General features: G+C 34.5%; 1 protein-coding gene across 1 annotated transcript in view; it reads right to left on the bottom strand.

Annotated features, from left to right (window-relative positions):
* Positions 1-27,351, bottom strand: part of ATRNL1 (attractin like 1) — a 766,939-nt gene that overhangs the window by 238,734 nt on the left and 500,854 nt on the right. Inside the window, exon 27 of the mRNA XM_061162736.1 lies at positions 24,878-24,985. Coding sequence (XP_061018719.1) covers positions 24,878-24,985 — 108 coding nt within the window. The remainder of the gene's footprint in view (positions 1-24,877; positions 24,986-27,351) is intronic.

Genomic DNA, 27,351 nt, shown 5'->3' with positions numbered 1-27,351 from the left:
GGGGATTAGGATGTAGACATCTTTGAGGGCTAATATTCTGCCTACTACAAATATGTTGCTAACCTTTTGGATTTTTGGCAGTCTTATTGATAATGAAAGTATTCTCAATGAATTTTAATTAACTTTAATAATTATGAGTGAATTTGAACATAGTTTTCTATATCCTATGTTCTTTGCATTTCTTTTCCTATGATCTGTTTATATCTCTTGCCCATTTTTACAGTTGGTCTCTTTGTTTCCATTTAAAAATTTTTTGGGTCTTTGTTGAATTTAATTCTATTAAATTTGGAACAGATTCTGTTTTCCCTTCTTCTATAAAGCTCTTCAGTTATCCCAGGGCCACTTACTGAGAAGCCTATCTTTTCCCTGCTGATGCATTTGCCACTTTTTTCATATACTAAATTTCCACATATAATTTTATCTATATCTAGTTTTAAAATTCTGTTTCATTTTAGATCTTTTCTTTTAAACTTTCATAATATATCTTATTAATATAAAGATTACTTGTTCTTAGGAAACATTCAGCAATCAACAGTAAAGCCAATGTCTGAAATGCAAGTATTATATTTATTATGCATTCTGATGTTTTTCCCACTAGAATTTGAAGTGGTTGGGTATTATATTATCTACTTTTATTTCTCTGGTCTCTAGCAGTGTTCCTTGTACATTAAGGATAATCAATAAATCATTATTAAAAATGTATAAATGAAAATGTTGGACAGTAAATCTCTGCTAGAATACTTTATGTTTAGCTAGCAATGTTGTGTTTGCTATCTAAATGTAGCAGACCTTATTTAATCCAATGAGGACTCTGAGTTCTAGGCAGCAAGGTATTTCTTACCTCTGGCTTTATAAATGAGGAATGTGAAGCTGAGAAATGCTTAAACTACTATCTCAAGGTCACTAATCAGATGGCTCTGGAATTAAGTCTTCTGACTTCAAATTTAATGCTCTTTGTATTGGAGACTACATTCTTGCCCTTGAGTTCATTTCTCTTTATTTCTCTTACAATTCTAAAACAATATTCATCCACAAGATGTACACATTACTAAGGTCTAAACCTGATCACAATGAAATGAACAAACTATTCTTCATCAAAAGGAGTGCATGAGAGCCAAAATAACATTTTCAAACGATCAGTTGTAAACATTATTTTGAGTGTGGTAATATTAATTATTATACCAAAGCCTTTGACTACACCAAAACCTTTGACTGTGGAACAACAAACTGTGGAAGATTCTTAAAAGAGATGGGAATACCAGACCACCTGACCTGCCTCCTGAGAAATCCATATGCAGGTCAAGAAGCAACAGTTGGAATTGGACATGGAACAACAGACTGGTTTCAAATTGGGAAAGGAGTACGTCAAGGCTGCATATTGCCACCCTGCTTATTTAACTTATAAACAAAGTACATCATGAGACATGCTGGGCTGGATGAAGCACAAGTTGGAATCAAGATTGCCGGGAGAAATATCAATAACCTCAGATATGCAGATGACACCACCTTTATGGCAGAAAGTGAAGAAGAACTAAACAGCCTTTTGATGAAAATGAAAGAGAAGAGTGGAAAAGTTGGCTTAAAGCTCAACATTCAGAAAATTAAGATCATGGCATCTGGTCCCATCACTTCATGGCAAATACATGGGGAAACAATGGAAACAGTGACAATTTTTATGGGCTCCAAAATCACTGCAGATGGTGACTGCAGCCATGAAATTAAAAGACACTTGCTCCTTGGAGGAAAAGGTATTACCAACCTAGATAGCAAATTAAAAAGCAGAGCCATTACTTTACCAACAAAGGTCTGTCTAGTCAAAGCTATAGCTTTTCCAGTAGTCATGTATGGATGTGAGAGTTGGACTATAAAGAAAGCTGAGCACTGAAGTATTAATGCTTTTGAACTGTGGTGTTGGAGGAGACTCTTGAGACTCCCTTGGACTGCAAGGAGATCCAACCAGTCCATCCTAAAGGAAATCAGTCCTGAATATTTCATTGGAAGTACTGATGCTGAAGCTGAAATTTCAACACTTTGGCCACCTGATGCAAAGAACCAACTTGTTGGAAAAGTCCCTGATGCTGGGGAAGATTGAAGGCGGGTGAAGAAGGGGATGACAGAGGATGAGATGGTTGGATGGTATCACCAACACAATGGACATGAGTTTGAGTAGGCTCTGGGAGTTGGTGATTCACAGAGAAGTCTGGTCTGCTGCGGGTCCATGGGGTCTCAAAGAGTCAGACATGACTGAGTGACTGAACTGACTGAATATTAATTACATGTTTAAAGGTGATATTAAATAATAAAGTAGTTTTGCTCAACATTTTTAATGTTTATAAGTCTTTTACTGCTTTTATACTTTTTTACCAAAAGATTAAGAAGACTAATTTTTATTAATTTTTAAAATTTATATATAAATCTATATGTTCAGACACCACCACAAGGCTGCACACAAAAGAAGCTGAGGAAATGACAATGGTGTATTTCTAGGCACAACTAACAGGATAGAAAGGAAATGAATGAGAAGAAAAATAAGAAGTTTTCCTTATTTTGAGATGCTTGGTTCATTGTTTCCAGTGATAAATGAGGAAAGAAACTAAAACAGAGTAAAAAAAACCCAGATACTAAGTTATTATAATAATGTCGCTGAAATCCACTATGTTCTCATATGTTAAAAGTATAAGATGTGTTCAGCAAAGTTGCTTCAATAATATGGTATTATATTTTAGATTTTTAGACAATATATTAACTAATTGATTAAGAACATCAGTTCTGCATCTGAACTCTGGTTCTTCATGAATGATTTACTGTAATATCTGTAGTTTAAATCAGTTTCATTGTGATTATATTTAAAATCACCATAGACACTAATAAATTGCCATATACATTTTACTGTTACTCTATAGATCTATCTTTTAAATATGCATTATGCAAGCTAAAATATATTTACATTTAATAAATGAACATTCCAAATCTAGATGGAATGCCTATTTCCAGAATTAAGGCTCCTAAGGGAGAAAACAAAATTTCTGCTTGTGGAAGCTAAACATAATGTTGTGTAATCGATTGGTTCACTTAAAGGCATCAGCCATGCTCCCTTTGAAGATAGATTAAGTAAATATGAGAGTAGACAGCACAAACATTATGGGTATTATACAGCATATTGTAGTAAAGACTATCAAAATTGGTCATGCTCTAGAGCAAGCAATATGGATGAAAGTGCTTTATGATAAATGTATTTATAAAGAAACAGAGAGAAATGATTATATTAATTATATAAGTGGTGAATAAATAGTGACACACAGGGTAAATGAAAACCAAAATAGTCTTTAGGCTTTTCCAGAGCAGAAAAGAGCTCCAGACTTAAAAACAGCCAAAAACATCAAGCATCATATAGGTTTATTCATTATATAAAGAAAAATCTCCATTTACACATGCTAGGAAAAATCCAAAGTAACAAGAAGAAACTACAAGCCTAACAGTTTGCAACTGAGAGATAAAAATGATATAGCTGGTCACTAACACTAAGCAAATGATTTCTAGATTAGATGAGCAGGACAGACTTTTGAGCAGGATGGGCTTTTAGCCTTCCTTAATTGTATAAAACAGCACTGAAACTTAAGGATCCACAGAAGTGTGCTTCCACATTGCCAGCTGCCTTAGGGGTAGATTTCTGTGCTAAACCACACCAGGAGAATAATGACCGAACACATTCACCAGCTTGACTCACAAAGCTAGTAGGGAAAGCCACTGCAGAAGTGGCTGGCTACAAACAATAGATTGCTAACAATAGTGGACCTTTTCTCCTCTGATCTTACTTAACCTCACCAGTTATCTTCACTATTCCTTCTCTCCCTATCGCTGTAAAGTAAAAAAACAAGGACATGTCTAACACCACACACAAAAAAACTGTACTTCGGTCATATTCATTACACATGCCTTGGTTAAAATCAGTATCCCCTTAATAAGTACTTGGTGATCATCATCCTGGGGCCAGTCTGCAAGAATGAACAGACCTGAATTTGAACCCAAAGCTCATTTCAACAGCAGGTGACATGACACAATATGAAAGGCTTGAAGGTTGTATTTTTTTTCCTTTCTATCTATGATAAGCATGTTCCTTATCAAAGTGAATACCAACTTCTATTGCTCATTAAGGCTGTCATGTTTTCCACAGTCTCATCTGCCTTATAATTGAAATTCTTATTTTAACAGCATTATCTTAATGTTATTGCTAGCTACAGAACATCTTGCGAAGACTGCAACATTAAAGTTAATTTGGCCCTACATCTTTGGGTAATGGACTGTCTGGAATATAACAAACTATGGATACTCATACTTGGACTGAAATATGTCAAGGTTACTTCCCCCATTATTGCAGTTTGTCATAGGTGGCTCTTAAAATGGTTGGTTATAATTTCTCCCATCTGACTAATCTCATGCTGCTTATGGTCTTTTTCGTTAGAGTGGCAAAAATCAGAATTCCTAATAATGCAAAGTTTCTTTTTCTTTCATTCTTAATTAAAACTGGTTATGCACTTCAGCTGAGATTCCCGGTGAGAAGAATTAGATCAGTATTATAAAAAGAATTAAGAAAGTACTCCTAGGATTATAGTCAATGTGTAATTTAAAAATTATAATACTGAAAATAAAAATATGGATCAAATGACCTATATTGTTAACTTAAGTAGCACCTTCCATTAAGCAAAGCTGCAATTATTATAATTTAATGTCTATACAGTACTACCAAAGAAACAATATACACGATATGCTAATAAAGTAAAACAATCTCACTTAATGAGTTTTTATTTCCCATTCAGGTATGATGATTTCCCACAGCTTACTGAATAACACTTGGAATAACATAACTAGCAAATACTTTACACTTTACATATAAATAGGTCTAACCAGAAGACTGATAAAACCTTAGAGATAAATACTAGAAATTAATTTTTAAAATTTAAACATTTAAAAATAGTTATGTTCAATACTAATAAGATAAATCAAGAGCTCTGAGATTCAATTAAAATTTAATCTTTGATGCCTGGGATTTGCTTCAAAATAACCACCTGTGGAGCTGGGGAAAAACAGGGCAGAGATGAAATATGATTGGCCATGAGCCACCAACTGCTAAAGCTGGGGAATATAACTGATCTATTTCTATCTAGCTTAAATTTTTTTATTATAAAATTTAAAAATTAATCTGTGATATTAATATTTCATTTCTTATTTAATGATGTTATTTCACTAAAGAGGGCCTCATAGGAAGCTGGAAAAATACAGCTGTATCATGAAGATATTTTTCCAAAGTTACATGAAGATATTTTTACGAAGTTACATTTCTGAATTCTTATTTTATTGGAATATATTAGATATCCCCTGTTCCCAGTCTTTATTTTAGAATATTTCTTAGTTGATGTCTATGCATATTATGTTTGTGGAAAAAATTAATATTTGAAGATATGGATAGCTATAAATGGATAGGCAGGGGCTCCATCTACCTTGAAAAGATGTTTAGGTCTCCTCAAAATCAAATACGACAATGATATACCATCATACACATATCAGAGAAACAAAAGAAAACCCAAAGTCAACAATAACTTTTATACGTTGCCAATGGGAATACAAAATGGTACAGCCACCTTGTTGTCCAGTCACTAAGTCCTGTCCAACTCTTTGTGACCCCATGGAGTGCAGCATTTCAGGCTCTCCTGTCCTCCATTTCCCGGAGTTTGTATAAATTCATGTCTATTGAGCTGATGATGCTATCTAACCATCTCATCTTTCGCCATCCCCTTTTCCTTTTGCCTTCAATCTTTCCCAGCATCAGTCTTTTCCAATGAATCATCTCTTCACAACAGGTGGCCAAAGTACTGGAGCTTCAGCCACTTTGGGAAATAGCTAAATATAATTTTACCATATGACCCAACAATCTCACTGATAGATATTTCCTCAAGAGAAATGAAAACATATTTCCATATAAAGACCTATGAGTGAGTGAGTGAAAGTCACACAGTCGTGTCTGACTCTTTGCAACCCTAGGACTGTAGATCACCAGTCTCCTCTGTCCATGGAATTGTCCAGGCAACAGAGGCCTCCAGGCATGGAGCGGGTTGCCATGCCTTTTCCAGGGGATCTTCCCTACCCAGGGATTGAACCCAGGTCTCCTGCATTGCAGGCAGAATTTTCACTGTCTGAGTCGCCAGGGAAGACTTATATGAAACTGTTAATGCCAGTTTTATTTCCAATAGTTCCAGACTGGAAATAATCCAAATGCCCATCACCTGGTGACTGGATAAATAAATTGTGTGCATCCATACAATGGAATGCTCTTCAGTAACAGAATAAACTACTGACACCTATAATGACATGGATGGATCCTGAAAACATTATGCCAAGTGAAAGACGTCAGACGTCAAAGGCTACATACTATGTGCTTCCATTTATTGTCCTCCCAGTAAAGGCAAAATTATAAGGAAATAATCAGATCAGTTGTTGCCAGGGGTTTAGGGCAGAGAGATGGAACTGACCCAGAAGGGAATGAGGGCACTGATTGAGTATGGATGAGGCGCCTTATGTTTATAATATACTTTTCTGTATTTTCCAAAGTTTCTACAATTAGAATGTTTTAATTTTCTAATCAGTGGGATAAACTAACATAAAATTAATAACTGATGTTATGGCATCTATATTACCTTGATAATTCATGAATACATGGAAAAACAGTCCAGTAACATGTCATTAATAAGTCAACCATATATTCTCTCAGTATGTGACAAAAACTGTGCATATGCATTTATACAGGCATTTATGTACTTACACATTTACACTTCATTCACAGTGGGAGACTGGAGGTATTTAGTTAATTAAATGTTATGATGGAAAGAGTGATCTTATGTTAATCTCACTATAATAAAATATTACTAATTATACCAAAATTAAACTTTCTTTAATGAACCAAAAGTATTCTGGGATCTCATGGTGCTTCAGGTTTATTATCACGTGCGTGAGTTACTATAACGTCTGAGTGTGAGGAGCAACAGGACAAATCTGGGAAGAAAGGAAGGAGCAACAGAGGCAGAGGAGAAGGAGATACTGATGTCATTCTCCACAGACAATAGACGGTCTGAAGCACTGACAATACCACAGACACCTGTGTGCTGTCTGGAGCACCTAGTGCATGGCACATTTTCTTGCTACTTTTTCCTCAAATAAATGGAAGCATCAAAAGCTGATGTACTTTTAATAAAATGTTCTCTGGGACTTCTTGAAATGTAATTTATATAAGGTTAAATTATTCTATTTTGAGAATGTACTGCTTAAAATTTCCCCAAAACATACACACAGAGGTCATAATGCATCATTTCAAAGAGAGATTCAAGGGTCACATATACCATATATACTTCAAAAATTCATACAGTTTTGAAAGTGAATGTTCTAACAAGAAGTCATAAGCAAAAAACTCATGTAAGGTATGTGTGAGGGCAGTGGATAGGCATATGAGAAATCTCTGTACTTGCTTCTTAATAAAGCTGCTCTAAAAAAGTAAAATATGTTCAAAAAGTACATAGGTTTAATAAGACTCAGTAATTACTCATTTGGAGTACATAACTCATTTATACTTGCTTTCCCCCTGTATGAAGATACATGTGTGCATGCGGACAACATGGTGTTTATATAACATTTTCCAATTTGTTTACCAAAAGACTTTGTTCACTCAAAATCACCATCTTCTCTAAAGAAAGCTTTTTTTCTGCTTTTATTTTGTTTGTTTTTTAAATTCTGGGACATTGTGTGTTTGTGTGTTAGAGTATATTAAAGTGAGGTATGGAAGTTGTAATATTTGATGACTAGAACACATATCGGGCTTCCCCAGCGGCTCAACAGTGAAGAATCTACCCCCAGTGCACAAAAGGCAGGAGACCTGGGTTCAATCCTTGGGTTGGGAAGACCCCTTCAAGAAGGAAATGGCAACCTATTCCAGTATTCGTGCCTGGGAAATTCTATGGACAGAGGAGCCTGGTGGGCTGCAGTCTATAGGGTCGCAAAAGAGTTGGACACAACTGAGAGACTGAACAATAATAACTCTATCTCTTGAGCATCCATATTGTCAGCCACAGACGTTTGCATTCCCTACTACACTCCTTGTCCACTCCCCTCAGCAATTTTAAAAGAGGCTCTCATACCAGCATCTCCCATTAACTTGATTATCTGTATTCAGCTCTCCAGTATCTAACCCTGAGTCAACCCTACAAGGTGTTATCCTCACTTCTGATTCCACCGTTAAGACAAAGTCATTGTTGATGCTAAAACTCTTGCTAAGTTCCTTTGGGTTTTCTTTGCTGCTTAGCAATCCTTTTGTCACCTTAAGATAATGCTTTTTATTCACTTCTTCTTTTATTCAAACACTCTATTTTTTTTTTTTTTCTTTTCAGAGTAGAAGAATTAGTTGAATTCTACTACCAGATAGGCAAATTCTTCTAGGACAAGTGAACAGCAGAGACAAAGATAGAGGCAAGGGATACTGAGCAGGGATCTGGTCATTGGCGTAAGAAGACATAGTAAGAATAAACAACGGACTGCAGGATACAGTACATTATGCAGAGGAATTTGAATTTTCACTGTAGGAGATGAGAATCCAATGGGGAATTTTGAGAAGGGTGATATGAATATTTGCACCCTACGAAGAAGACTTTCGTAGCAATGTGACAAAAAGTCTGGAAGAGGGAAGTAGGTTGAGGGAGGGAGACCAGGAAGGAGGGTAACAGAATGGGATAAGGAGAAAGATCTTGAGGCTTGAAACTTGAAAATCGGTAGTGGGGATGAAATGATGAATTTAAGATATGTTTACACTGAAGAACTGACAGAGCTCAATGACTGATAGAAAATAGAGACCAGATTAGGAGGAGGAATATTGGATAACTCCTGTTTTTGCTCTTAACCAATTATCATAGCCTTTCAAACAAGTGTTATTCTTAAGGCTCAACCTTACACCCCCAGCTCACTCTAAGCAGGGGACCTTACTTCTAAAAGTACGATTAAAAAATATGGTCATAAAAGGTAAACTATCAGATGGAACTGCTCAAAGTTAATTAATTCATCTTTACTCATCATTTGCTTATCCTGCCTTATCTTTACAAAATTAATCCTTACACCCGTCTGCTTGATTCTCTTTCTGCTTTCCCTTCTCCTCGACCCTAACAAGTATTATGTCTACTTCAAATTTTTTCTCCCAGAGTAACTTTCTCTTGAAACCACCAATTTCTTAACTAACTGTCTCATTTCCTTCCTTCCTTACAACATTATAGATGTCAAAACTGTAGTCTATCTTGCTGTATCCACGTTCTCATCTTCAATCCAGTTCTGACCATCTGTTTCTGCCCTTCAATAGAAACTACTTTCACAAAATTCATTACACAGAAACTTACATTACCATAGGTAAAATAGATAGCCAACAGGAACTTGCTATATGACTCAGGGGCTCTGTGTCAACTTAGAAGGGTGGGATGGGGAGGGAGATGGGAGGGAGGTTCATAAGGGACGGGACATATGTATACCTATCACTGATTCAGGTTGAGGTTTCACAGAAAACAACAAAATTCTGTAAAGCAATTATCCTTCAATTAAAAAAATAAATTTATAAAAAAAGGAAAAGGTGAAAAAAAAAAAGTCATCAAGGACTACACAGTTACCAAATTCCATCTCTCTGTAGTTCTCAGCTTCACTGACTGATTATGAAATGGAGGCATTTTTTATCACTTAATCCTTTTTGGCATGGCTTCTTTTTCTTAACTATAATGGTCCAAAACTTTTCAATTTGATTCCTTCCCAGTCTGTCATTTAAGACTTTCTTTCCTTCTGTATGCCTCTAATATTTTAATTGTAACAATTTCCCGATATTCTGTCTTTGATTCTCTTTTCTCAAGTCCATGACTTCCAGTATGTATGAGGAACTCCCAGGATTCTGTCCTTCCATCTCTTTGCCCTAGACATGCTCAAATTACTGCACAATTGCATTCAGCTCACATGCTAGTAAAGTAATGCTCAAAATTCTCCAAGTCAGGCTTCAACAATACATGAACCATGAACTTCCAGATATTCAAGCTGGTTTTAGAAAAGGCAGAGGAACCAGAGATGAAATTGCCAACATCCGCTGGATCGTCGAAAAAGCAAGAGAGTTCCAGGAAAACATCTACTTCTGCTTTATTGACTATGCCAAAGCCTTTGACTATGTGGATCACAATAAACTCTGGAAAATTCTGAAAGAGATGGGAATACCAGACCACCTGACCTGCCTCTTGAGAAACCTGTATGCAGGTCAGGAAGCAACAGTTAGAACTGGACATGAACAACAGAATGGTTCCAAATCGGGAAAGGACTACATCAAGGCTGTATATTGTCACCCTGCTTATTTAATTAATATGCTGAGTACTAAACACTGGGCTGGATGAAGCACAAGCTGGAATCAAGATTGCTGGGAGAAATATCAATAACCTCAGATATGCAGGTGACACCACCCTTATGGCAGAAAGCAAAGAACTAAAGAGCCTCTTGATGAAAGTGAAAGAGGAGAGTGAAAAAGTTAGCTTAAAACTCAACATTCAGAAAACTAAGATCATGGCATCTGGTCCCATCACTTCATGGGAAATAGATGGGGAAACGGTGGAAACAGTGGCTGACTTTATTTTTAGGAGCTCCAAAATCACTGCAGATGGTGATTGCAGCCATGAAATTAAAAGACGCTTACTCCTTGGAAGGAAACTTCTGACCAACCTAGACAGCATATTAAAAGGCAGAGACATTACTTTGTCAACAAAGGTCCACCTAGTCAAGACTATGATTTCTCCAGTGGTCATGTATGGATGTGAGAGTTGGACTATAAAGAAAGCTGAGCGCTGAAGAATTGATGCTTTTGAACTGTGGTGCTGGAGAAGGCTCTTGAGAGTCCCTTGGACTGCAAGGAGATCCAACCAGTCCATCCTGAAGGAGATCAGTCCTGGGTGTTCATTGGAAGGGCTGCTGTTGAAGCTGAAACTCCAATACTTTGGCCACCTGTTGCGAGGAGCTGACTCATTTGAAAAGACCCTGATGCTGGGAAAGGTTGAGGGCAGGAGCAGAAGAGGACGACAGAGGATGAGATGGTTGGATGGCATCACCAACTCAATGGACATGAGACTGGGTAAACTCTGGGAGTTGGTGATGGACAGGGAGGCCTGGCGTGTTGCGGTTCATGGGGTCGCAAAAGTCAGACACAGCTGAGTGACTGAACTAAAATATTTCTATATTTAATCAGCTATTCAGTTCTGTAAATTCTACCTCTTCATAGCTTTCAATATGTTTGCTCCTTTACATTTTGATAGACACTAGTTAAGGGCTTAACTTGTCAACTTGTTTCTCCATCTCAACTACTCTTCAAAACAATTAATGCTATAGAATGCTGCCAAGGATAAACTTTCTAAAATCAATCACAAAATTCTGCTTTGAAAAACTTCTGTGTGATCTTTAGCATCTTGTTAAAACTGACTTCTATAATATGTTCCAAGATCTTCTATCTTGAACCCTACAGTTTTTTCCTCATTCAGCTAATTCTACAACACTCTTTTCTGTCTCTTGTCTTTTACTCATATTGTTCTCTCAGCTTCACAGGTCTCTTTACTCTTCTATCATCTTAGTTCTACTCCTTCCTCTACCTACTGACATCTCATGTATCTTTAAAAGCCAAGAACAACTACTATAATTTTTCATGAAACATTCAACAATACCCTGAGTTTTAATTTTTTTCCTCTTCTTTGTGTTTTTTGTCCTTTTAGCATTAATCACTTTGCATATACATATATATACATATGATATACATTTATGGTATTTTTATGTCTTATACACTGATGGGAAATCTTTCCCATCAATGTATAAATTCCTAGAAGGTTGAGAAAGTATCTTTTCTATATTCATCTGTATTGATTTGCATATAGCAAGTTTAGTAAATATTTGCTGAATCAATTTATTATACTATAGAATTTCGACGATTGACTTTCCATTATGAGATATGGAAAAATAAATTTAGGTATTGCTTTTGTTTCCTAAAATCTGCTGGAGAAAGTCCTAAGTAATAATGACCCCTTCTCCATGAAAAATTGCATATAAACTACTTATTTGATAGTCTTCTCTATTTTTATATTTCATCAATGGTTAATCCAGTGCCTTTTTCTGTGAACCAAAAATTAAAAGAGGCCTAAAATAAATATGAACAAAATTATAAAGTATAAATATGAATCAAAGTCTCTGCTATGAAAGGGTAAAACTGTAATCCTTGATTAAAACGGAAATGTATATTAAGATTTAAGGTAAATTTTCAGATTTCATACCCTAAATTTTGACCTGGGTGCTATTTTATTTTCTAAGAAAGAAAAGTATGAGAACATATGAAAATGTTTGCTTAGCTAAAGTATAACATTATTGGTTTCTTAGATTTCTACATATAAAATATCTAGCACTACATTTCCAATATCTGGGATTATACTTTATAAGATTTCTATTTGATTTACCAGCATTTTACAGAATTTTTTCAGTCAGTTATTCCACTGAGGATATGAACTTGATCAGATTATCTACTAATGCATGTAATGGAAAGAAGGAAGAAATACAGGTTAAATTAGTAAGTGATTTTACATGAAAGATAAGCAAAAAGTTTATTAAACAAAGGTATAAATTTAGTGTAATAACATCTGCTATAGGGAACTATAGCCTAATAAAATATTTAAGCAGGTAATCTGTTTAATAAAAATCAGAAAACAAATGCTGCACACTATCAGATATATAACAAATGCTTCAAGACAATCTAAAATGTTAGAAAAACAAGATAAAAAGATACCTAGCTTTGTTACTATTACTGAGTAATATGTATTAATTGACATTAATATTGGTTTTATGTTAATATATTAAATATCATTATTTTAGCATATATACAAGGAGTGAGTGTTGGAAACATTTGACATTATCCAAAGATACCCATGAATACTGTGTGTTCTTGGTTGCAGCAAATTTAATCTGGCCATAATTTTTTTTGGATGGATCCAATATACTGTCTGTTTTATCTGAGAGTAGGTGAAAGATAAGGATGTTGGAAATTTAATCTTTTTTGTCAGAGCTGGAACACTGTCCTCAAGTATTGCTAAACTGTATTTATGATTTCCCAATAAATGATACTGTAGCCTACTTTACATAGCCACTTTTTATTTGCAAAACTGCAACCATGATATGACAGTATCCTTAAGTAATGTATTATTCTGCTGAATGACAGCCAATATGGATATAGGCAGTCAGGGTTATAAGCCTTTTGTATTTGTAAATGTTTCTGTTTATCATATCAAACACTGTGAGGTGAAACTGGGCTTGTCTTTTTGTTGTTATCCTCATCTTTATATTCTTCTCTATCATAGTTTATATTCATTTTAAGTGATTTAAGGCAAGATAATCTCAATATTTTAATAGCACAATGAAAACTTCCATTTATAAAATTTTAATTTTGAAAGTGCATAAAAATATAAATATATATTCTTAGCTTTGAACTCCGTGAATTCTGGATGATGCTAGCAGTATTTTACTTACAAGTACAGTTAATCGTTAATCTAAAGCATTTATAAAGCTATGTATTAAAAATATAAACAGATGACTTTTCTCAGGCCTAAACATATTATGACTTCTGATTATATTAATTTAGGGGCAAGCAGATTTCAGTAATTTAAGTATTGTATTATATTCATCCCATGTTAATGGGTTCTATCCTTATCATGTTAATTCTGAAGACTCAGTCATCTTTAATTCTTATCTCATGCTTCGTTCAATCATGAAATCCATTATAATTCTGTTATAATTCCAAATCTTACAAATTCTAAAATTTTTTTGGAAAATATTTTCTGCTAAATGATCGTGGTGAAGCATGACAATTTTAAAAGAAAGACAACGAAAAAACTAAATGCAACTAGGGAAACCTGTTACTTCAAGTACTGTTTGTAATGCTTTGTACTGTTTTATATTAATCCTTTTTCTATAGTGTTGGCAATTGATGCCCATGGGATATCAAGTTAATAAAATATTTAGTATACTTTGCTTTACCTGAGTATATATTCAAAGATCTTTATTTTGAAAAATGAGAGCTGTAACTGAGGAATACCTAAATGGACATGGGCAATAGTAGGAAATAAAAAAAAAAAAAGTACAGGAAAGTACAAAAGCATTACTACCAGTTACTTCCTTACTTCAAGATCAAAGATGTGCATATAAAAATCTATTTTTTCTAAATAATTTTCTTAAAATGAGAAAGTCTTCTAAAGCATTTGTTATGAAGAATGTGAGAAGATGTGACCTTAGCAGTTTCTTTCTCTCTACTACTAATTAAAAATCATCTTCTTTGAGGCAAACAGCCCCTGTAGCCTATGAGTATTTGTATGCAAATAGGGCTTGGGTCCTGTGACAATTCTAATTGAGGGAACTCCTGTTGAATAGCTACCCTCTTTGAACTGGGAAAGTGTATAGAAACCAGCATCAAGACCCAGGGCAGGGATATTACAGAGACTTGGTCTAGAGAGCTCTGTAAACACCAAGAAGGTCAATATAATCCCTGACAGAGCATCCTAGGACTCTCTGGGCCCCAAGAGGCTAAGAAAAAGCGTAATATGTGTTCTGAGTCTTTCTTGTTCTTATTAGGGAGTTAAAAAAGATCAGTAGGAAGTTGGTGGCTTGACTGTTTCTATACCACTAATCCATTTACAAGTAGGGAGACCCTCCCTACCCTATTGCCTGTTATCCCCTCAGAGGTAGTCAATACTGGTATCTCAGTAGTGAAAATGAATATAATTAAGCTAATGCCAAGAGAACAGCAATCCAAAGAGAAGCGAACCTGCACCCAGGGAAACTGAGCTCCTACTGAAGACAAAGCTATTAATAATATTTAAGCTATTAATAATATTTAAGGCTATTAATAATATTTGGTTACAAAATAACCGAATTCTAAGCATTGTAGTTAGGGAATGCTCCAAGCTGCTGCTGATGGTAAGTCGCTTCAGTTGTGTCCAACTCTTCACGACCCCATGGACTGCAGCCTATCAGGCTCCTCCATCCATGGGATTTTCCAGGCAAGAGTACTGGAGTGGGTTGCCATTGCCTTCTCCGGAGTGCTCCAAGACAAATGGCTAAAACTGGAAAGGGGAGCAGGGAGCGGCAAGCAAACATAAAAGCAGAGCTTCCCTGAGGATAGAAGCTGATATAAGTAATTTACAAGATAAGAAAGCTGAGTTTGAGATCCCTGTGCCATGAGAGAGACCCTGGAAAAAATGGCTGGAGGAAAGCATTCTTTACTTAGGCCTCCAGGAAACCACAGATTAAGATCAAACAAGAGTTTACAAGGATCATCGAACTCACAAGGAAATAAGCTACAGTAAATGAGAGCCCATAGAAAGAAACTGATAGATTTAGATTTCCAAGGATTTCAGATATTAAAATGATCTTTTTAAATATCTACTTAATAAATGATCTATTTAATAAAATGATTTCAGATATTTAAATATTTTTATTATGTTTGGAATGAAATGTGAGGCAATAAAAACTAGCAAGCAAGAAGAGACTTTTGAAAAGTGCTAAGTGGATTTGAAGAAAAACCAAATTGAACTTTTAAAAATGAAAAAAAAAAAAAAAGTCTGTTTAAAGATATCCAGTGGCTAGGGTAGAGAGCAGTTTATATACTACTGAACAAGAATTAGTGAGCTGTAACAAGGCTCTGAAGAAACAAGCCAGAAGAAATACAGAGAGAGGAGATGGAAAACACTAGTCTGAGAGATTAAGAGATTCTGAAGGTAGAATGAGATGATCTGATATCCAACTCATCAGTATCTCAGGAGAATAGAGAAAATGAAGGAGAGAAAAACTCAAAGGGATAACTGAGAAATTTTAGAAGAAAACAGAAATAAATTTTAAAAGGTCTGAATCCTTAGATCTAGAAAGCACAAAATAAGCCAAAGAGGATAAATACAAATAAATTTATGCTTAGGAAAATCACCATAAAACTGCAGAACACCAAAGACAAAGGGATTTTAAAAACGATCGGTAAAAAAAAAAAGCTAGATTAGCTCTAAAAGGATGACAACTATACTATCAGAAGATTTCTCAGTTGCAATAATAGAAGCCAAAAGCCAGAAAAATTTTCATGTAAGCAAAGTGTTTGAGTAAGGCACTCCTATTGCAAAGTAACTAGATGCTTGATAATGTGTATTTCCAAAACATTTTTTAGATTGTAAGCAATGGTGATGCTCTAAGGCCTTACCTGAAACTAAAAAGGGGGGCAATGGGCAGCAAGCTAAGAGTTTATCATCAGAATTCATATGCTAAAGGAATTTTAAAGAAAAATAATAGGCAGATGGAAACATTTCAGAGGGAAGCTCTGAATGCAAAGAAGAGTGAGCAAAGAAAATAGTGACTATATAGGGAAATTTGAATAAATATTGATCACGTAAAACAGCAACAATGATAACAATGTTTAATTTCAGGGGTGACAAAACTCACAAAACCACAAATAAGATAATTACGATACATAAGATGAAAACAAGGTTTAAATTGTTCGAGGACGTTTCATTTATATTAGGGAAGAGCTCATTATATTCAGACTGAAACTACGCCTGCTAAAATTTTAAGAGTAATGGCCAAAAGAGGAGAAAGAGTGTGTAATGTGCATATTAGGGGAGGAGAAAAGGAAATAATTATTTGAAAAAATCTTCAATTCAAGAGAAGGCCATCAAAGAAGCAAAGATCATTTAAAAAGTTAGGATAAATATAAAGCAAGAGTAATATCTGAAAATATTACTAAACCAGTTTGATTAGTAGAAAAAAATAGAGAAAATATAATATTTTAATAGCAATATCCAGAAGGGAAATATTTGTAACAAAAAATTACAAACATTTAATAAGAGACTTAAGCAAAAAAGTTCCAACAGAAGGATGAAGAAAGATAATAAGTTAAGAAACATTTTCAAATTTTCTGTAATAAAAAATTTCTTAAGTAAACCAATTACTATCAGTAGATGATATTAAACGGAAGAGGACATGGGAATAACAGTTAATAAAATGAGCTAGGAGAAATACAAGTGGTTAAAAACAGTATGAAAACATTTGATTTTACTATTAATACTAATAAGAAGTCTGATGGAGAATATAACATTTCATGTATCAAATTACCAAAATTGTTTTAAAATTGCTTTTAAAATAATTTTTGACAAAAATGTAGGAAAACAGGAATTCTCATTCTTGTTAAAGGTAGTTTGAAAAAGGACATTTCTGGAAAGTAAGTAAGCAATATATCAAGATGTAGAAAAGGTCACAATTTTTAACCTAGCAGTTTAAATCTTTTTGCAGATTAGGATCAAGAGTTATGTACAAACATTAACTATAAGCCCTATTTATAATAGTGTGAAATTAGAATCAAGCTATTTAAAAATAAAAGAGTCATATAAATTATGTTATACTATAGAACAACTGACAGGACATTTTAAAATCAAACTCAGAAGTACAAATTTTTCTTATTATAATGAGAAAAACAGGATGCAAAATCACATATAGACTATACTTTGAATTTTGTAAACATACATATATGCAAAAGGAAAATGCTGGAAAGATACAAAAGTTTCAGCAATGGATACTTATGGGTGAAATATTTTAATTTTGATTATTTCTGCATTTTTTTCTACAAAGAGTATTTATTATTTTTATAATCAGAACACTAAGAATAAGTTTTAATAAAATAATTAAAATATGAAGTACTGCAAGACAGCTGTACAATCTGAAAAAAATCAGAGACCCAGGAAATGCTCAGGTCAGCCATTGGAACTACTGCCCATGAAGATGCCAGACCAGGAATGAAATGCTCGAGAGGCCACTGGCTGCGCCCATCAGCAGAGAACTGGGTTCACGCTGCTCTGGGAGCAAAGCCAGCAATGCTCTTAACATGAGAGACGCTCACTGTGTCTGGCCTTGATTTAAACAATGTGTCTGTCACCTTTTTTCTTATGTAGTGTAATAGGTTGAACTGTCTCCATTACTCATAAGCACCAGGAATCAAAGAATATTACAAAATACTAGGTAACTCTGCTCATAAACAGCCTTACAACAAAAAGTACTCCAAAGACATGTTGGGGCCTAAAATGTATTCTCAATTTGAACTAAAATCAGCATATTTGAGAATGCTGTGAAAGAGAAATTCCAGGGCCAATCTGAGATTCAAACTCTGTTCCTGCTCTGTTGTTGTGGTTTAGTTGCTAAGTTGTATCTGGCTTTTTTGCCATCCCATTCTCTACTGGTGACTAAATTGTGATCTTGACCAAAGATCTTAAGCTCAGAGAGTCTCCGTTTCTTCAATAAGAAACAGAACAAACAAAATCTGCTTTGTATTTTGTAAGATTGACATAAGGCTCAAATGAGATTGAGATAGTGTATGTAAATAAGTTTTGAAAAACAGTATCTTAAACTCAATTTAAACATTTTACTTGTTCTCATGACCTAGGAAGCTCAGGTTTAAGTTCCTTACTTTGACTTATAATCTTTACCTGTATTGTTTGGAAAGCACTCTCTAGTGTAATGCTTGGTGAACACCTAAGTACTAACCTTGTAGAATAAAACCCAATGGTCACCTACATTTTCAAAAATTAAAATGTGGATGAATTAATCATGATGGGTAGAAACGTTAACAGGGCAGCCCAGAATATGTATAATATGTATAAGAGTTTCTGTTCCCTAATACAGAAATGATAATTGAAAATGTTTATTTTGAATAACTGGCAAAATTTCAAGCTCCAATATGCAGTCAATACAAGGGTCTAAAACTTAAGGGAAAAACTTAATATTTTACATTTTTGCTTTGTTGTTGCTTTTAATTTTTCTTTGTTAAAAAGAGCCATGCATACTGTAATAGAAAGGATAACACAGACATGCAACAAGAATAACCCATATATGCCACCCACCTATACAACATTTATTATTAAGAATTTATTAGACCAGACTTTTTTCAATGTTTATCAAAAATTAGATCACAATTTATACACCATTTTGTAAAATATAATAAACTAACTAACAAATGCTTTACTTTTGGCCATTAAAATGGTTTCTAGTTTTTCAGTATTAGAGGTAGGAAGCAAAAAATAACTGGATAAAATAATTCAAAATAAAAATAGAAACAAAGAATAATATCCCAGCAAAAACTGTCAGTGACATTGGAGGACTCATCTAAGTTTATAAAACTTCCAACTCCTGCCCTCCTTCCTTCCTAACACTACTTTCCCCACAAAAAACCATGAACAAGGAAAGTAAATTTTTAACATCAAACTAAAGGACTATCAATTAACTTGTTTGTGATCAAACTGTATACTTTTCATGTGACACCAGATCTAGGAAGCCTAGTCAACCTAAGTCACTTAATGGCCTCCGGTTCTTTTACCTCAGTTTCTCGTGGTTTCTGTCATTATCGAGGAAAAGCATGAATTTTGTTGTTTGAGAGGGTATACCGAGAGACTGTGACTATTCCTCTTAATAAGTACAACAGCATCAGAAGGTCTAGATCTATTGCAGTACCAGTTAAGGAGAGAAAATCCTGTCTTCTTTTCATTTTGGATCTTACACACACAAAGTCTCTAGAAAGACTTTCAAAGTGAGAACACATCATGACTTAAAAACAAAGTCCAGAATCAGACACTTCACTGCTAACATCCTGGTTTCGCCACCATTACCTCTTGCCTGGATTCCCACAGAAGCTTTGTGACAAGCTTCTCTCCCTCTATACTTGCCCCTCATAGGAGAAACTTCGGGGGTTGATTTCCAGCCTCTAAGTTACCATGTCAGTTTTCTGCTAATTTCCAAAGCCAAAGCCTTCATTTCTTTGCCTGAAGGCTTTCTCTGACTTCCTGCGAAACGGCCCTCAACCAGTGATTGGAGGGAGTTGAGGAATAAACATTCAGCTCAGTTGCCCTGCTGTCTGTAGGGTGACATGCATTTTACCCTGACTCTCAGAGTGTCTCCATGGAAATCAAGCCCTAGTTTACCATAGTGGTATTAGCTTCTCTCCTTTCCCACTCTCATGGCTCCATTTCCCTACCAGCATATTCTTCAAATGAACCGTCTTGATGTCTGCTTGTCAGGAAACCATCTGATGATATCACATGTCAAACTATTCTCAACCCCAAAGGCAGAATGATCTTTTAGAAACAGATTATGTCAGTCAGTCCTGCAACTGACTCTCCTCTTCGCTTAGGATTGAACATCAAAGTTTTCACAAAAGGTCCACAAGACCCTATATCTTCTGCCTCGTCCTGTACCTGCCCCTGCCCCAAGCCTGCTATTTCATGCACTTGCCCGGCACGCCCACCTTAGCCCTCTGCTTTAGCCAGTCTCTTTGCTGGGAACACTCTCCCTTGAGAATCTGCCCCCTGGTTAAGTCCTTTACCTCTTTCAAGCCTTGTTCAACTTTCACCGTCTCAATGAGGTCACCCTGACCACCACCCGATTCAATATGCACGCTCTCCCCCACCTCCACAAAGCTCTCTCCAAACCTTATCCTGTTTTATTTTTTCCCTGTTCCATGGCACTTACCACCTCCTAACATATTAAATAACCTATTTTCCCTGTTAGAATATGAACTCCACGAAGACAGGGCTCTTTGTTGTGTTCCCTGATGCTTCTAAAGTGATAAGAAGAGTGCTTGACGTACATGCGGCATGCCATAAACATCTGTTAAGCAATTACTATAAATTATCATGCTATTCCTTAGTGGAAGAAAATTGATAAATATACACTATATGGGTCACAAGGTCATCAAAAAAATAACCCTATTTTTTTTACAATAAATTTAAAACCAACTGACAAATTGAGTTTATAAATTTATATATATATACAAATTTATATTCTAAGTGTATTTATTAAATTTTTATAAGTTCTTAATTTTTCACTATAATTTAGAAAAACATAATGATTCAAACTTGCTTACAGATAATTTAAGGGGTGATTATTCACACCATAATCTTTTTTTCACTCACAAAGAGTTTTTACACTTAGGGTTTACTACACACATTTCCTATGAAGACTGAATATTCTTCATCCATTAAAAAACATAACCAACTCACACAAACTTTTAGGAACACGTCTACTTCATAGAATAGGACATTTTGGTGTACAGAACCATTACTACAGACGCATCAAGTATAAGCAATTCTATATTATACCTATGTTCTCCCCCTGACAATATAGATGTGGAACTCAGAGTGGCACATGAGAATCCAATTTAAATTGAAAGAAATCTATTTCTTAAATTACCACATTATGAAGACTCAATGAATATTTACAAAATAGTAATAGCCAGCTAACCTATGGCTTTGGGTTGAATTTAATCTCTGAATTTTAAGAAAAACCCAGCAAAGGAATTTTAAAATTACTTTTATTTTCTAGGTTTAAATAAAGTCCTTAATGTTATTTCAGAATAGGCCTAAGCTTCATATTTTGCTGTGTAAGCAAATCAAGGCCACATCATACTAGGTTATGTATATAAAAAGAGATTTGGAGTGGATCTAGAGTACTGTGACAATGCAAAGTAAATCTCACATACAACACACAAATGTATATGTATACACATATATGTGTATATACAGCAGATAGATAACTTCCACTTAGTAGTAATTACAAAATGCAAAGGAAAAAACAAAATATGATTTTAAACCTTATGCTTCCACTTCTATTATTTTCCAAAGAATATTAAATAAATTAGCAGTTAGAAGCCATTATTTATTTCTGATATTAAATTCATATAAGAAAACAATTTAAGCTCTAAAAATTACTGAAGGACAATATTTTCAACTTAAAAAAATTAAGTTGTCAATTTACTTGAGATCAGAAATATATGGATATAGGGAATTTTAAATATCAGAAATCATACTTGTTTATCAAGATGAAGAAAATCTGATATTGAATTTAGAATCTTAAATTTATTTGAAGCATGGATAAAGGTACTCAATTAACAAAGCTACCACCTTAATAAGGTGCATGTTAAGATACTGTAAATTCTCCCAAATTGATTTACAGATTTTATACAATCCCTACTAAAGTACTAGTGAGCTTCTTTGCAGAAATTGACAAACTAATCCTAAAATTCCTGTCAAAATTCAAAGAACCCAGAAAAGCCAAACAATGTTCAAAATGAATAAAGCTGGAGGACTCATATTTTCTAATCCTAAAACTTACTACAAAACTATAGTAATCAAAATAGAGTTGTACTGTCATATGATAGATCTATAGATTAATGGAATGGTATTGAGATGATAAAAATAAATTCTCACACTTATGGTCAATTGATTTGAAACAGGAGTCCCAAGATCATTCAGTGGAGATAGAAAGTCTTTTCGACAAGTAGTAAAAAATTACCATATTACCCAGAAATTCAACTCTTATTTACATATTCCAATGAAAGGGAAACAAAATTTGTAGACAAATATTCACAGTAGCATTTTTCAAAATATTCAAAAAGCAGAAACAGCACAGATGTTCATCAACTCACGAGTGCAAAAACAAACTGTGCTGTATCAATAATGTGTGTGTGCGTGCTCAGTTGCTTAGTCGTGTCCAACTCTTTGTGACCCCATGGACTGTAGCAAGCCAGGATCTTCTGTCCCTGGAATGTTCCAGGCAAGAATACTGGAGTGGGTTGCCATTTCCCACTCCAGGGCATCTTCCTGACCCAGGGGTTGAACCCATATCTCTTCATTGGCAGGCATATTCTTTATCATTGACCCACCTGAGACACCCCTCTTATGTCAATAATATCAAATATTACTTGGCAATAGAAAGAAATTAAATATTCATCCACAATGTGGAATGAAACTTGAAAACATTAAGGCTAAGTAAAAGAAGCTAGTCATGAAAGACCACATACTGTATGACTCCATTTATATGAAATGGAATGAAAATATACTAGAGGAAACTCATATAAGGACAAAAAGTAGATTAGGGCTTGTCTACAGTTGAGAATGAGGCTTGGGGAAAAAGAGAGGGAGTGAGAATGGAGTTTCTTTAGGGGAAGATGAAAACGTTCTATAATTGATTTTTGGTGATGGTTACACGATTCTGGATATACTAAAAACCCTAAATTTCACAGTTTAAATGGGTAAATTTTATGGCATATGAACTACAATTTAATAAAGCCATTTACAAAAAGCCAACAAAACTACACATTGGTAAGTAGAACCAGATCTCCAGAAAACTTTCTAAATGGGAGTAGGTAGGTAGGTTTTATTCTTCTGTGACACTCTGAATTTAAATTTTAGAAAACAAGTGATACAAAAGAAATAGAGACATACCAGTTATTCATATAACTAGTAATAACAAAAGGATACAGAGAAGTCAGAAATAAATGAATAAACGGACTACCAAGTAAATAAGAGCAAAAAGAAAGTAGCGGTAGAAGTTTTTAAACTCTACAAAATAAATTATTTATTATGTATATTTATTACATTTGTTCCTTAAGTTTCTGAGTGTTTTATCTCAACTTACATCTGTATCATTTACATTTGTTTTTCTCTTGTGAGTTGAGTTTTAACAGCATTCAAGAATGCTTTAAATAGATGAGGAGAAAAAGGAAGTTAGATTCAGATAGTTATAGAGTTTTCAATTTGTTAAAAGTTCTGTACTAAAGTTATTTGAAATTAAAGGTCATAATGAAATTAGAGCACTTACTGCAAAGTTAGAAATTAGAGCACTTCTCCCTAAGCAATAGAAGATATACCCACACATTATCTAATGTTCTAAGCTTCTGTGACAGCCTTTGATCTAGAGTAGTAAAAAATCAAGGACATAAATGCTAAAAAAAAAAAAAATTTACTTAGAGAAATGTCTCTAAACACTGGTCCTTTGTATAGCATCATAAGGTCTGATTTAGTTCTTTTTTTTTTTTTTCAGAATAACCAAAAATTTTATGGACAAAATCAATTATATTTGTGCCTAGGTATTTGGAGGAGCCTATTTTTATATCCCTTGCTTTCCTCAAAGAAAAGCAAAGTCTAAATATAGCAACATGAAGTCAGTCACATAAGATCACTTTTTAAAAGGTGAATAAAAATGGTATTTTTAAATCTTCCTGTTTAAACATCTTGCCATGTATAACACAAAAAACTTGGAAATTAAGCCTAGAATAAAATTACCATGCCTCAGAATGCTGTCATGAGTTGTTAATTACAATCTGTGGATTTTTGCTCTTTGGGAACCCCCATTATTTTCAGAAACCATGTCATGCACTATTTCAAGATCCGAATACCACATTTACTTGCACATAATCATTTCTCTTTCACGATACTCCATTTCCCCATTTGCAATATAATCCTGTACTAATACAGCCATAAAATAAAAATATTCACTATATTCTACAAACTTGAACATTCAAAAAGTGAAACTATGCAATTAAAATGCAACTCATCTCCACCCACCTTTTACAGTCAACTTTGTTAATAGAGATAGATGTGACCTGTTAACTGAGGGGTGTCGGGCACTCCCAGGACTAAATACAGATGCTTTGTTTCTACCATCGTACCTGTATCTTAAATTCCTTCCGTTCCTATCTGTCAGGGAAAGGGTGCCAGGTGAGCAGTCGGTCACTGTTGCCTAGACTAACAGACTCTCCAGCGGCGTTTGTTACAGCTCATGTCATACTATTAAAACCATGTGCCTTGAAAATGGCATAACATATGTAGCTGAATCTTGTCAACTCTAGATAATCAGACTCTGTTTGGCTTCACAAGGAGATGCAGATTAGAGAAGTAATATAAATATGCAAATCACAGCGGTCCCCTTTGCCCACCACTGTTCCTACCTCTAATGCCCCTCGCAGAAAGTCTGTGTGTTCAGCTCCCACTTCCAGCGCTACATCAACAGACGCAAAGGGTCGGCTGGCCATCTGCTGTCGTTCCCGAAGCAGTTGCTGGGGGGTTAAAAAGCACTCATTTTAAGACAGGTTTTAGGACACGTTAAATTCAACAATATCTAGTCCTGTTTGGAAAAACTGGCATCTAAAATTTAGAGGTTGTAATACACATATTCATATCTAGATCATTAAAAAGGAAAATTCTTTTCTCCTCATGGCCTGGGTTATATTTCCTTATAGGCTTTAAATGTTTGATGCCTCCTGACTGCCATCTCATAGGCCTAGTGAAAAGCACTTTGAAAACTTCAGGTGAGGGGTAGTACTTAAGTAAAAACTGCTATTATGATGACAGGTATGCCAAGTCTTTCCACTCAAAATAACTCATGCCTTTGTCTTAGCTGAAAGCAAACAGCAGTACAAATGATTGAGAAAAGAGAATGAAAAGTTGTCAAAATGCATTAATAGCCAAGACCCAGTCTTGTAAGTCATCAAGATCCCCCCTGTCAATTGCTATAGCACCAGCAGGAATTTTTATTGTCAATGTTTTTAACTTTATTCAAAGCCATGGTGTTTATTATTTAAATGAAAATGATTAGTAGGTTACAAAAACGTGTGCCAGGACTTCTAAAACACTCTCAGATATTTGTTTCTTCTCTTTGCATCTCTTCTTGGCTTTGCCCAGACAAAAACGAATAAACCAGCAACTCCCAACCAAGTACCCAGCTAATTTATATTTCTGTCTCCTCTTGTAATTATAATATTCATTAAGTCATGATAAGAAAAAATTGATGACCAGTACTAGATATTGCAAATCTTGCCCTCCTCATTTGACACTGCTAATAAAATTATTATTAAATATTAAAAGTAGATGAGCAATGCAATTAAACACTCTTTCAAATGAGAAGAAAATCGTATCACTGAAGAAAGACAAAATCCTTGAACACAATGAATGGCTTCATTGTTCACAGAGATTTCTTAAGATTCACTGGCAGTAACTTAAAACATTAACAACTGGTCTTTGAATGTAAATGTACAGAGCACTGTGATGCATCACTCATAAAGTTCCCTTTCTCATGATGAAGGAACAAAAACCAACAACTGATGGAACTTGATTATTTAATATTTTTATTTTAACACTTGTGACACTGCAGTGACAGTGTTCATGTAATGAGCATCTCAAACATAATTTAAGGCCTTGCTTTTATTATTGAAGAGAGAACATTCACTTGCAAATATGAGACAGAAATAATGCAACTATTACCTAGCTAGAGTTCAAGGTCTTAAATTGTATGTATTTTTAGAAGAAGATACATAATGAAGACATATTAATAACATATTCAGAGTAAAAAGCAAATGTGATCTAAATCACCCAAATTATTCACTTTAATATAAACTCAGACTTGCACTATTAAAAATACAGCTGCTGGCCAAGAGAATCTTATTTGTGTCTCTTTTGATAGGAGTGGCCAATTGATTTGAATACTGTGTGTATGCAAAATGCAAACATAATGTTACTTCAAATACCTATGGCTGCTAAGTGTAGAAGACAACACACTCTTTTTATACGGTCAAACATAAATGCACACACAGATATACACACAGGAATACACAAACTGCCTCTGTTACAGTTAATATAATAATTCTCATGAGAAATCTATAAATTCTAGTTTGGATTAATGCAATTTTCTAACATCTGTATTAAAGTTTCTTCAGTTTTACTAGTTTCCCTTAGCTTATAAATGGCATCTCTTATAACTGATTCTTTAAAAAAATAAACAATTTCTGTGTCTTCACCTTGCCTTTTTGCTACATCTAAAAGTAAAAGCTCTACAAAATATATTTAATGAGAACTCAATCCCACAGATTGTAATGTAAATCTATGATTACTCTAAATTCACTATCTTTAACAAAGAATAGATTTCTCTGAAAAATAATGTATTATTGTGACCACCTCCTACACTCATAATAAAGAAAAACTAGTGATTGATAGTTTTATTCATTTAAAAACGTGGACTAGTAGGACAAAAAGGTATTTTAAAAGATTCCAGTTTGTCTTCTAAGCATTGAGTTTTCATGTTTTTAAGAATTGAATGTTATTACAGTACTCTTTGCAAAGAGGAAAGACTGTTCTTGCCCAGGACCATAACACTGAAGTTTGTAAAACAAGATACGGTGAAATGAAAATAATTAGAGCACAAGACAGTGTAGAGTAAAGGTTACAAACAGGGAATTAGCCAAATTAATTCACCCTGGGCCACATAACAGAGACGAGTTCGAGGACTTTGACTAGGGCACCAAGTTTCTGACTTTGGGAAACCTAATCCAATGGTTCTGACCAGGGAAACAGAGGGAGTAAAAAATTTTATCCTAAAACACTCTGGCTTTGATAGCATGGTCCTAAAATAATAATATGGAACAATGTG

The sequence above is a fragment of the Dama dama genome, chromosome 15 (assembly GCF_033118175.1).
Source record: "Dama dama isolate Ldn47 chromosome 15, ASM3311817v1, whole genome shotgun sequence".
NCBI classification, from domain to species: domain Eukaryota; kingdom Metazoa; phylum Chordata; class Mammalia; order Artiodactyla; family Cervidae; genus Dama; species Dama dama.
The sequence above is the reverse complement of the archived record's forward strand: the minus strand, read 5'-3'. Positions and strand labels throughout refer to the sequence as shown.